Below are 12,089 nucleotides of genomic sequence, written 5' to 3' on the forward strand. Positions count from 1 at the left end.
ATGAATCACCTCTGTAAGTTGGTTGTGACTGACCTTTTTTTTTGGGGGGGGCGTATGTGTACTGAGGCTTGACCTCATCATTTCCCACTCTTGCTTGGCTTTTTGCTCACATCTGACACGCTACCACTTGAGGTATAACTCGTGTGCCAGCTTTTTGCTGGTGAACTGGAGATAAGGCTCACTGGTCTGTCTGCCTGGACAGGCTTTGAACTTCCATCTTAAATCTTAGCCTCTTCAGGGGCCAGAAGTTTGGCCTAGTGGTTGAGTGCTTGCTTAGCATGCATGAAGACCTGGGTTTGATTCCTCCGTACCACATACATAGAAAAAAGCTGGTAGTGGTTCTATGGCTCAAGTGGTAGGGCTCTAGCCTTGAGAAAGTCCAAGGACAGTGCTCAGGCCCTGAGTTCAAGCCAGGACTGGCAAAAAAAAAAATATTAGCCTCATAGTGTTTAGGATTCTATATACCAGACACTAGGCACCTGGGTTGACTATACCTTCTTTATCAATGACAGTTTTAGCCTTTTGTTGCATGTTAGATAAGAATTAACAGACACAAACTTAGAAATCGCCCACTTCCTAACAGCATGTGTCTCAGGATAATGGTTCTTGAAACACATTTTTCTTTCTGAAACCTCGCCTTAAAATCACTCAACCCAGTTCTACTTCCTGTAACACCTTTAACACTTTCTGAGAGGCTCCTTACTATACTTTCTTTCTATGACTTAACATAATTAACTTTATTAAATTACAAATGGGTTCTTGGTAGTCTTGGCTAAAAGGGCATTCCACGTTGATAAAACTCTGAAATCCAAATTTATTATTTTCAATCTCAAAGTCAAAATTTACAAGCAAAATTTAAAGATTTGCTTGTATATGTGAAAACTGAATCTCAGTACATATCCATATGTTTACAATTAAGTCAGGACTTAAAATTATTCATCAAAAACTTATTACAAAGGTATTTTAAAATTTATATACAAACATAAAATGCACACTGATCAAATTTACCCTGAGGACTTAAATTTAATAAATTCACATCAACACCAAGCCTTTGTACAAGAGCAAGATAATAGGCATATATGTGGGTCATGAGGCTTTAACTCAGCCTGGGCGCTGTCCCAGAGCTCTTCAGCTCAAGGCTACCTCCTACCCTTGGGCCTCGACGGTATCCCTGAGCTCTTTAGCTTAAAGCTACCGCCCTACCCTTGAGCCAAGCCCAACTTCCCATTTTCTAGAGGTTAATTGGAGATAAGAGTCTCTCAGGCTAGCTTTGAACTTTGATCCTCAGATCTCAGCCTCCTGAGTGGCTAGCATTACAGGCATGAGCCACCACCAGCGGAAAAACAAGACTTTTGAAGGGGAAGCTATTAAAAAACTTGGGTTATTTTCTTTGAAAATAAATTGGAAATACAATTACAGTTTTCTTCCTGAGTGCTAGGAGGTTATTTGCAATGCTGATTACTTAACTCATTTGACTTCAGCACGGAATGCATGATTCTGAGGGAGTGGGTGATTCTGAGGTTTACTTTTATTTTTCAACTGTGGGTTTGTACTGCTAGGACAATCAAACAGGTGCAATACATGTAACCTTATCATCTGTTCAGTGTAGGAAACACTTGCTAAATTAAATTAAACTAGTCTTTGGGACTGAGGATGTAGCTCAAAGAATAGGGAGTTTTGCTTAGGAAGTATGAGTCCTTGGGTTCCATCCTCAATACAAAAAGATATGAAAGTATAAAAAAATGGAGAAGAGTGTTGTATTTTCAATCTTGGAAAAGTAAAGGATAGTTGCTGAGAAACGAAAACCATCCACTTTTTACAATCAACTGCAGTACTCCACTTTTCTCTAAGGCTTCTGCTTGTATTGTAGGCTCCAACTGCTTGGTTTTTTTTTTTCTCCTTGCCATGTGCACACGTAAATTAATAACACGTTATTTTATTATCTCTCTTGCTACTACAAAACCCAAATATTCACGAAGGCAGTGAGTTTTTTTTTTTTTTTGCCTGCGTTTGTTTGTTTTTAATCACAGCAGCATGTAAAGTAGGGACATTTCGTAGCAGGTGCTCAATGAACATCTGTTGACCCAATAAACCAGTGGGATGGTTTCTCCAAGAGTGACCTCCTTTGGGACAGAATGAACATTTGGGTGAGGGTTGAAGAATATAGTACAGATAACATCCTAGAAAAATGTTTTAATGTTATCAGCAGCAAGACAGAAGGCAGATCTAAATTCTTTGGAGATTTGGTGATGCTCGGAATTAAATCAACCCCCCACCCCCACCCCCTCCAAGTTCCACTGACAGGGACTTTACAAGGTATGAAGGCACCTGGGTGAGGCCGGGGTTAGTTTAAAAAAAAAAAAAAAAACTCCCAGTACTAGAGTTTATTAAAGGGTGTCTCCTCCGACGTCCCGCGCCCTCCCCGCCGCCTCCCCGGGAGAATTAGCCTGGGGGGAACCCCTCATCTCCCGGGGAAGAGCCGGGCTAACCGTCGCAGTCCCGGCGGCCTCCGTGCTCCGTCCCCTCCGAGGCCAGCAGGTCGAGGCGCTGGGGGAAAAGGCGGTCGCCACCGCGTCCTCGGGGTCTCTCAGGTCATCGTGGACTTGGGCGCCGAGTCGAGGATCCACCCCCTCCCCACCAAAGTGCGGGAGGGAAAAGAAGGCTAGCCAGCGCGAAATTTTGCCAGGCGAACCCCTCCCCGCCAGCAGCCGTGGCGGGAACCCTCAACGGCACCGGGCCCCCTGCCCCCCCCCCCCAGCCGCCCGCCGCGTGGGCAGCGGGGCCGCGGCCGCGCACGTGGCACGCGCTGATTGGCTGCTGGCGGGGCGTCGGCGGGGGCGCGGCGGCACGTTACCGCGGCCTGCCGGGGCCTGTGGAGCCCTCGGGGGTGGGGGGGGGGCTCGACCCTCCGGCCCGCCCCGGCGGCCGCCAACCGGGGCGTGGGGGCGCGCACCCTCCCCCGCGGTGCCGGCGCTCGGCGCTCCCCGCCGTCCCGGGGCCGCTCGCTCTCTGGGCCGTCCAGGGCACTCCCTCCTGCGCTGTCGGGGAGGGGATCCCGGCACCGACGGGAGCCAGTGCGTCCCAGGCGTTTGGGCGGGAAAGCGTTTCTCCGTCGGGACCCACGCGTCGCGGTCACCCGCCGCGTCCGACGTTCACTCCACTCACCTCCCGCGCCCGCACGCACCCCGCCCGACGGGACTTTGGGCGGCTGTCGGCTGCGATCGACGACGCCGGGGCGTCCTCTGTCCCTGACCCCACCGGCGAGCATCGTACGGGTGCGGACTCGCATCCGGCCATTCCCTCCGTGACGGGGCCCACGCCGGCTGCCGCCTGCTCCCCGCTCCCCGCGACCCCGGGCCCCGATCGCCATACTCACCGCCCCGGACTCGCTCTCCATCTTCCCTTCCGCTCTTCGTAGACCGGCAAAAGACGCAGAAACCGAACTCGGCACCCTGGAGGCCCCACCGCGTTTCCCCGAGAGGACCGAGAGGACCGTCTCCTGGGGCGGCGGGCGGCGGGCGGCGGCGCTGGCACGGCGGGGCGCGGCCTCGGACTCGGGGTCTGAACCTGCCACCTGGGGGGCGGGGAGGGGCCGCGGCGGGCGGGCGGCGGGCGGGCGCTGTAAGCCGGGGCTCTGGCGCGGGCGAGCGGGCGGGTGGGCGGGCGGATTTCCGCCGAGGTCTTCGGGGGGTCCTCCGCCGTCGCGGCCCCCGTGGGGCGCGGAGCCAGCTGAGTCGGGCGGGCTGTGCGGGGTGCCGGGCGTTCGCGGGCTCCGTGGATCGCCGGCGTTGGGAAAGCGGGGACCCCGGACCGCCGGGAAGACTCACGCACAGCTTGGTGCCCCGCGCGCCAGCCACCGTCCCCGCCGGCGGGGTTGGGGAGGCGGACGTGACTTCGGGGGAGGGGGGGCTGCGCTGGAGGGTGCAACGCGGACGAGGGGAGGCTGGCGCGAGGCCGGGGAGGCAGTTTTTCCACGGCCAGACTCCGTTCCCCCGGGTCCCTGGCGTCGAACTCGGGGCCTCGGGTCGGGGAGACTCCGGGGGGGGGGGGCGTCACGCCGTATCTGGGGTCGCTGTCACTCATTCCCTCCCAGGCGGCCTGGGGGCGGCGCGGGCCGACGGCTCCGGAGTCGGCTCAGCCCAGGCCCGCGCCTCGGCGGCGGCCGCGCAGGGAGGGAGCTGGGCGATGTCTCTGCAAGACTGCCGGGTAAAGAAACGCGTGCTGATGCCCACGTGGAGAGCGCCGCGCCTCGTCCCACACCCCTGGACCACGGGGGAGATGACCAGTCATTTGCAGGTAGGCTAGCGTTAGGGTAGTAACTCCATCGAGATGTCACGTTTGTTTCCAGGCGCTTCCTTTCCCACAGATGCCCAGGCCACAGGACAGGTGAGTAAGCAGAGGTTTGATGGTGGTGGTGGTGGTGGAGACGGGGTGGGGGGGGTGGGAGGGAGGGGGGGTGGTTAAGTAATTAGAGCCGTTAGGATTTTCTTTTTTTCTCCATAGTTTTTGTCATGTTCTGAAAAGCTCCAAGTGTTTAAAAAGTTACATCAGGGAAGAACTCCTTCCTGTGTTCTCTATTGTCTATTGTGAAGTTTCACTTTTTTTTTTTTTTTAAGATGGGGTGGGGGTGGGGAGAGGGAATAAGCGGAGTGACCATAGTTAATTTTATTTGGTTCAAAGATTAGCTATTCGTATTATCCGCCAAAGATGAAATGGGAAACGATTTTTGTTCATCATAGCTAAAGCATTCTGAAAGTTGTTAGATATTTTCTACATGCAATTTAAACTATTTTCTCAGGTATTATTCTTGGAAACAGAAAATAGAGACCAGTTTAGGTTACAGCTCATATTCTAGCACATAATAACTTCCTGTTCAGTACTATTAGAACTGATCTTGGAGTATCTTTTTTTACCCAGTAGTAAGAGTAGTTTTGGGTCTATATTACTATCCTGTTTTGCCCAAGCTTTTTTTTTTTTCTTACCAGAAAATTATTTTTGAAGATTGCAGCCTCTAAAACGTTTATTCATCATAGTAGAATTTTCAGGAGAAAATAACTGGATCTCAAAGTGCCATTGTGATATACAGTGTGGTAACTCTAGTTTTCTTTTAACTCTTCAGTGAAGGCATTTGATTCTAAAACTTCTACAAATCACACAAAATTATATAGTTAAACCAGTTAGTAAATATTTGTAGATACCTTATGTGTGGTACATAATGGAATGTGCTATGGAACTATAAAGGGAAATATCAATCATCTCCTTTACTGTGTTCAAACATGGGATCAAACATGAGATCATCATCTTAAGCCTGTTCTTTCTCAGGTGAAGAATCTGGTCCTTGTGTGGTGTGTGTGTGTGTGCCTTCGGGTGACTGTGTGACAGTACTGGGGCTTGCAATCAGGGCCTCATCTCTCACTTGGCTTTTTTGCCTAAGGCTGAAACTCTACTACAACTTGAGTCATGCTCCAGCTCTTTGCTGGTCATTGGGAGCATAAGCGACCTGGTGATTTTCTTTGCCATTGACTCATCAGATAAAGAATTAATATCCTAAATACATAAATATATAAAGATTACATAAATATATGAAGAACTAAAAATTAAACAGCAAAAGACTATACAATCCATTTAATAAATAGGTATATAAATTAGTTGTTGAATGAATTACAAGTAACAAACATATGAAGAAAGGTATTTATGCATGTCAAAATGATATTAAGATTTAATCTCACTCCAGTCAGAAAGATATCATCAAGAAAACACAGACTAACCAGAAATGCTGGAAAATGTGAGGAAAAGGAACTCTTACACACTCTTGGTGGGAATGTAACTTAGTATAGTAATTGTAGAGATCACTATGGATGCTCCCTAAAAAACTAAAGATAAGCTGGGAGTTGTTGGCTCTCACTTGTAATCGTAACTACTCAGTAGCCTGAGATCTGAGCATTAAGGTTTGAAGCCAGCCAGCAGAAAAGTCTGCCAGACTCTTACTTCCAATTAATAGCTACAGGGACAGACGGGGGCCTGTAGCTCAAGTTGTAGAGTTGTGTTTTTGAGCAAAAACACTCAGGGACAGAGTCCAGACCCCGAGGTCAAGCCCCAGGACTGGATCCAACCAAACCAAACACAACCTAAGGATGGAACAACTGTATGATTTTGTTGTATTATTCCTGAGAGTATATCGCATAGAATGCAGGTCAACACTGTAGTCAAGATACCTGCTAATCCATGTTTATTAAAAGCAGCACATTCATCATGGCCAAAATATGGAGTTAGTCTAGGTTCCTAGCAGATAAATGGACAAAGAAAATGTGGTATGGAGGAAGGAATGATTCTGATAAAGGTAGACTGTGTTCATGTATGAATAAGCTCAAGAGAGCCTTCCTTGTCTAACTAATTGGAATTAATAAAAAGGTAAAAATGTGGAGAATTCACACAAAAGAATGTTGTTTAAACATAATTTGTATGAAGATGCATGATAGAACTGGATATCATCATGTTAAGTAAAATAAGACAGATTAAGAAAGACAGAGCATATCCTTTCATTCAGAATAAATAACAGGAGTATAAAACAGGTTCAGAGGGTGGGTACCTTTAGGAAAGGGAGAACAAAAGGAGAGGCTATCACAGCGGTGAATATGAGAATAGATCTAGGCACCTGTGGCGTACTGCTACAATTCTAGCTTTTCGGGATGCCAAGATTTGAAGACTGAGGTTTGAAGCCAGCTCAGAAAATTTCAAGATGTTTATCTCCAATTAACTATTAAGAAGCTAGAAGTAGAGGCATGGCTTAAGTAGTAGAGAGCAAGTTGTGAGTGAAAAAGCCAAGTGAGAGTGTGAGGTCCTGAGTTTAAGATCCAGTAGCAGTAAGTACAGCAAATAAAAAAAATAATATGAGAACAGAACAATGAAATCTGTTAAAGTTGTTTTAAGAAGGAGTAAGGAGAGATGAGGGGGAGTAATGAAAATGGTGAGTTTGGGGTACATTTTGTTCATATATGAAGACACCACAATCCCTTTGTATAACTAATATATGCTAATAAAAATGAAAAAAATTAAAAAGAGGAAACCTCTGTTCTCAGGCAGTTTAAATGTTGAAGGAGGGGGTAAACCTGGTGGTATGTACCTGTGTCTTTTCTTGTTCCCCTCCCTCTTGTCATAAAGTTATCTGTATTCAACTTTGGGGGCTCTGCACTTTTGAATATCTAATCCTACCTTTAAACATCATAGTTGGATTGTTTCAACTGGTTGTGTATGTATGTGTCTGTGCATGCGCCCAGGCTGTCTTCACACCTGGATCCTCAGATCTCAGCCTCCAGAGTAGCTAGGCGGCATAAGCCACCAGCACCTGGCTCTTGAGTTGATGTTTATACATGATATGAAACACAGGTCAATTTTGGTCTTTAGTTTTTCTGTTACCATTTATTAAAGAGGCTATCATTTTTCATGTGTTTTCTTAGTGCCTTTGTTAGAAGACAGTTCTCCATAAAATATGCTGATTTAGTTCTGATATTTCTATCCTGTTCCATTAGTCTATGTGTCTGTTTTTATGCCAGCACTATATTTTGATCTTCCAGCTTTATAACAATATAACAGTATAGTTGATAACTCCAGTTTTTCCCCTAAAGATTATTTTAGCTGTGCTTATTTTTTTTATTAGTGTTATTTATTTTTTGTTTATGTGGTACCAAGGAGTCTAACCCAGGGCTTCACACATGCTAGGCAGGAACTCTACCACTTAGCCATATCCCCAACCTGATTTACTTATTTTGTAATAATCATACAAACTTTAGGATTTCTTTTTCTATTTCTATGAAAAGTTCCATTACTATTTCAATAGGGGTTGCATTTGAAACTGTAGATTGCTTTGGACAGCATGGATATATCAATTCTAACTCATGAACACAGAATATATTTCCATTACTTTGTATCATCTTCAGTTAAAAAATATAGTTTTTTAAAACTTCAAATGGCTGTGCCAGGGGGTTACAAGTCATTTTTAATATTTTATAGCTTTTAGCTTACTAATTTCTTACTCCTAAGTATTGTAATTTTTTTATTGTTATAAATGTGATTGTCTTTTTTTCTTTTTCTGATGATAGTAACAGTACTGACTTTGTATGTTAATTAAAAAACATGCAGCTTTGATTAGTTATGTATTCAAACAAACATGGTTTGAATAATTCTATACATGTTTTTCAATTGCTTAAGGAAGACATTAGATTTGGGAACATATCTTACTGCAGAATTCTTTGAAATGTACATTTTCAGGTATTTCTATTCTTTTTATTTTTTTTGCCAGGACTTGAACTCAGGGCCTGGGCACTGTCCTTGAACACTTTCTGTTCAAGGCTAGCGCTCTGCCACTTGAGGCACTTCTGGCTTTTTCTGTGTATGTGGTACTGAGGAATCAACCCAGGGCTTTGTGCGTGTGGGGTGAGCACTCTACCACCAGGCTGTACTCCCAGCCCAGGTATTTCTTTAAGGATAAATATGATTTCCACCCCCCCCTCCACACACATATCTCTAATGTAACATAATATAATACATATGACAGCAAGATCTCAGTATAAGAATTATTACCCAGGTTGTATTCACTTATAGACCCAGTCCTGGAGTGTTTGCGCTGTTTTCCTTTTTATCTTCACTGCTTTTTTTCTTTTGACCATTATCTTTTTTTTTTCTTTTTATATCAGTTGTGAGGCTTGAACTCAGGGCCTGACTAGAGTCCCTGAGCTTTTTTGCTGAAGTCTAGTACTTTACCAGCCATAGCTCTATTTCCTTGACCACTGTCTTTACTGTTTATCGACTTAAATTATTATTTCAGTTTTAGATTTGATACATGAGGTGTTTTCCCTGCTACTATTATGAAACCTTTCACTTCATATTTCTTTTTTTTAATTTTTTATTGTATTTAATAAAAGGGTTACATGATATTTGCCAGATAGAAGGTGCATTAATTCACATACATTGATACCCTTTCACATGTCTTGGTACCCATCACCCTCCCCCCCACTCTCCCACCCGTCTTGGGTTTCCCCCCTTCCCTATCAAATTTCAAATAACCAAATACAAATAAATTCAATATATCAGGTAACAAAGTGAGATACTGTAACAATATGAGATACCCAAGGGACAGCAAAGGAGATGAGAGACAACATAGTACATTAAGGACAACAATCATTCGTTATATGGCTTTTGTTTCAATAGGATATGTGCGTTTCTATGGGCTACTGTGAGCAGAGCTTTCTGTTGTGGCTACATTACACCTTCTTCCTTTATTCATTTTGCTACCACCTCCTTCTTCCTGTACATTAGTGAAGATGTTTTGGTTATCAGTTATTAAGGAGTCTTAAAGCCACTGGATGGCCGAAGGCCAGAAATATTAGACATTTTGAAGATACAGAGTAATCCTGTACAACAGGAAAGCCTTGTTGTACTTTTGATTATTCTGTGGGAAATTTGTGTGCATTTTCTTGAGTTGATAATTTTCTAAATGTATGGCATTTGAGGAAAACAGGCAACAAACATTCACTCATCACTTCATATTTCTTATGCCCTTAGATTTCTCATCTTTATTCTGAATCTGTAGTGTCCTTCTATCCGTAAAAACTCAAATACTTGTACTTAAACATTTGTAGAACTGAACTGTCACATGACCACTTTCCTATAACAATCCTTTCTTGAATAGTGGGAAATTTTTGTTGTTCAGGTGAATGCTATCTTTTTTGGAAGTACTGTGTTTTGATCTTATGACTTTACATTTCCTAGACATACACTTTACTTCTTGAGCAACATTGAAATACCCCTTTTGGTTTATCATTCTTTTGGTTAGGGCCTCACATTCTTGCCTGCAGGGAGGGCTTCACACCACCATTCTCTTATGTATGCTTCCTGCATAGCATGGATTACAGGCATATAGCATCATGACTGGCATACTTGTTGATATGGGGCTTACATATCATCTCATATTGTCTCATCTGGCCTTCTAGAGAGAGCTCCTTCCCCCAAGAAGCTGAGATTCCAGATGTGTGTTCATATATGTAGCCACACTGATTTTTTCCATATATTTTTATTGTAATTAATAGAAGGGTTATATTATATTCACCAGATAGAAAGTGCATTACTTCACAAACATTGATACCCTTTCTCATGTCTTGGTCCCCATTTCCTTCCTCCCATCCCGCCCCTCATCTTGTTTTCTCCCCTTCCCTATCCTATTTCAAATAATCAAACAAACATATATACAGTATATCAGATAACAAGGTAAAATACTGTAACAATATGAGATAACCAAGGTACAGCAAACGAGATGAGAGAGAATATAGTACAACAATCACTCATTATATGGCTTTTGTTTCTACATCCTGGAGGTCCTTTCATTTAGCGTCATATGTATATGGCCTTATGTATCTAGGTTTTGTTCTATTGTAAATCTCTGCTAGGAGAACCCAAGGTTTATACTGATAATGACAAATGAGGGAAACTATTAAGCCTATGTTCCTTTGAGCCTGGCTTACTTCACTTAATATGATTTTTTTTATGTCTTTCCATTTCCTTACAAATGGAGCAATGTTGTTCTTTCTGACAGCAGCGTAGAATTCCATTGTGCATAAATACCACATCTTGTTGATCCACTCATCAACTGAGGGGCATCTGAGTTGGTTCCATATCTTTGCTATGGTAAATAGTGCTTTAATAAACATTGTTGTGCTACACACTGATTTTTTTTCAAGTCTAATTTTGGATATCTCACACTATTGTACACAAGGAGGTCGGTCCATCCAAAGGAGTAGGTATGCTGGTATTTAGCCTTTGCTGCCCTGCTTGTGGAACGAGGTAGCCTCTGAGTTCTTTCTATTGATGTCAGAAAACATTAGCTTATATTCAGCAAGTTTTACCTGCTGTTTACTTGCTGTTGCAAGTAACTCATTAACTGCATGTGATTTTCAGCTTGGTGAGTGTTTCAAGTTGGGTTTCTCCATAAAGTAGACTGGCTGAGTGCTGATGGCTGTGATCCTAAGCTACTCAGGAGGTGGAGATCTGAGGATAGTGGATCAAAGCTAGCCCAGGCAGGAAAGTCCATGAGACTCATCTTCAATTAACTATTCAAAAATGAAAAAGAAAAAGAAAAGCTGGACCTGAAACTGTGGCTCAAGTGGTAGGCATAGCCTTGAGCAAAAAAGCTCAGGAACAGCACCGAGACCCTGAGTTAATGCTCTAGGACCAGCAAACAAACACCAGACTGTGACATTTGTGCACAGTAGTATTTATTTTTTTATGTATTTACTTATTTTTGTTGTTTGTTTTTGATATCTGAGCTCAGGACCAGCACCCGAGAGGAGTGAAGCAGGACAGAAGAAGTTGAATTGTGATGTAGCTGTAACAAAGGACTTGGATGGCCTTCCAAGTTGTCCCTGGAGACCAGGGGTCCTGGCATTTGAAAGAACATTCTTTCCATCCTTCTTCTTATCCATGTACAACCACTGGATGTATGCTGATTTTATTACAGGAGACTTCATATTGGACAAGTTGGCCTCTTTACTTGATTGCAATTTCTAGAAAAAGACCCAGTGGAAAAATAGCCAACACACTCAGCATATGCTCTTAGTAATGAAGGAGTGACTGAGTAGCTCATTAGAGCAGCCAAAGTAAGTGCATAATCATCAAATGACTTTTCTCCAAAATGAGATTAAGTATGCCTACTGTTCTGTCATTTACCTGAAGGAAAACATGGTAGAGATGGAATTACTCCAGGTAAGAGTCAAACTTTTTTTCCCCTCAGAGAAGATTCCTCAGAGATTACTGGAGGAAGGTGAATACAAAGAGTATAGATCTAGTAGCCGAAGATTGTGATACCTGAAATGTATATATAGCATTGTATTTTATGACTAAAGATGAAAACACTCTTATGAGTTTATCCTCTGTTAATTTCATGTTCAAAAAATCCATATTTTATTATTGGATAAGTAGAATTAAAAATAAGATTATCTCCCAACTTAGAAACCACACCTACAAATAGTAGACTGAACTCAGGGCCTGAGCACTGTCCTTGGGCTTTCTTTCTCAAGGCTAGAGCTCTACCACTTGTT

At 43.7% G+C, this 12,089-nt stretch overlaps 2 protein-coding genes across 11 annotated transcripts in view; one reads left to right on the forward strand and one right to left on the reverse strand.

Annotated features, from left to right (window-relative positions):
• The window catches only part of Boll (boule RNA binding protein), a 53,893-nt gene extending 50,335 nt beyond the window's left edge, over positions 1-3,558 (reverse strand). For 2 of the 8 annotated variants that reach the window (XR_016539125.1, XM_090354550.1), the window contains exon 1: positions 3,377-3,557. Coding sequence is in view for 4 of the 8 variants with exons in the window: in XM_090354550.1 (XP_090210676.1) it covers positions 3,377-3,397 (21 nt within the window). In the remaining 4 variants the exon portion in view is untranslated. Of the gene's footprint in view, positions 1-3,376 lie in introns of all 8 variants that reach the window. The other 6 variants (XR_016539126.1, XR_016539127.1, XR_016539128.1 and 3 more) reach the window with 6 other exon arrangements.
• Positions 3,559-4,072: 514 nt separating this feature from the next.
• The window catches only part of Plcl1 (phospholipase C like 1 (inactive)), a 330,490-nt gene continuing 322,473 nt past the window's right edge, over positions 4,073-12,089 (forward strand). The window contains exon 1 of one of the 3 annotated variants that reach the window (XM_090354556.1): positions 4,073-4,296. In XM_090354556.1, coding sequence (XP_090210682.1) covers positions 4,186-4,296 — 111 coding nt within the window. In that variant the 5' untranslated portion in view covers positions 4,073-4,185. The other 2 variants (XM_090354560.1, XM_090354557.1) reach the window with 2 other exon arrangements.

The sequence above is a fragment of the Megascapheus bottae genome, chromosome 21 (assembly GCF_031878675.1).
Source record: "Megascapheus bottae isolate mThoBot1 chromosome 21, mThoBot2.hap1, whole genome shotgun sequence".
NCBI classification, from domain to species: Eukaryota; Metazoa; Chordata; class Mammalia; order Rodentia; family Geomyidae; genus Megascapheus; species Megascapheus bottae.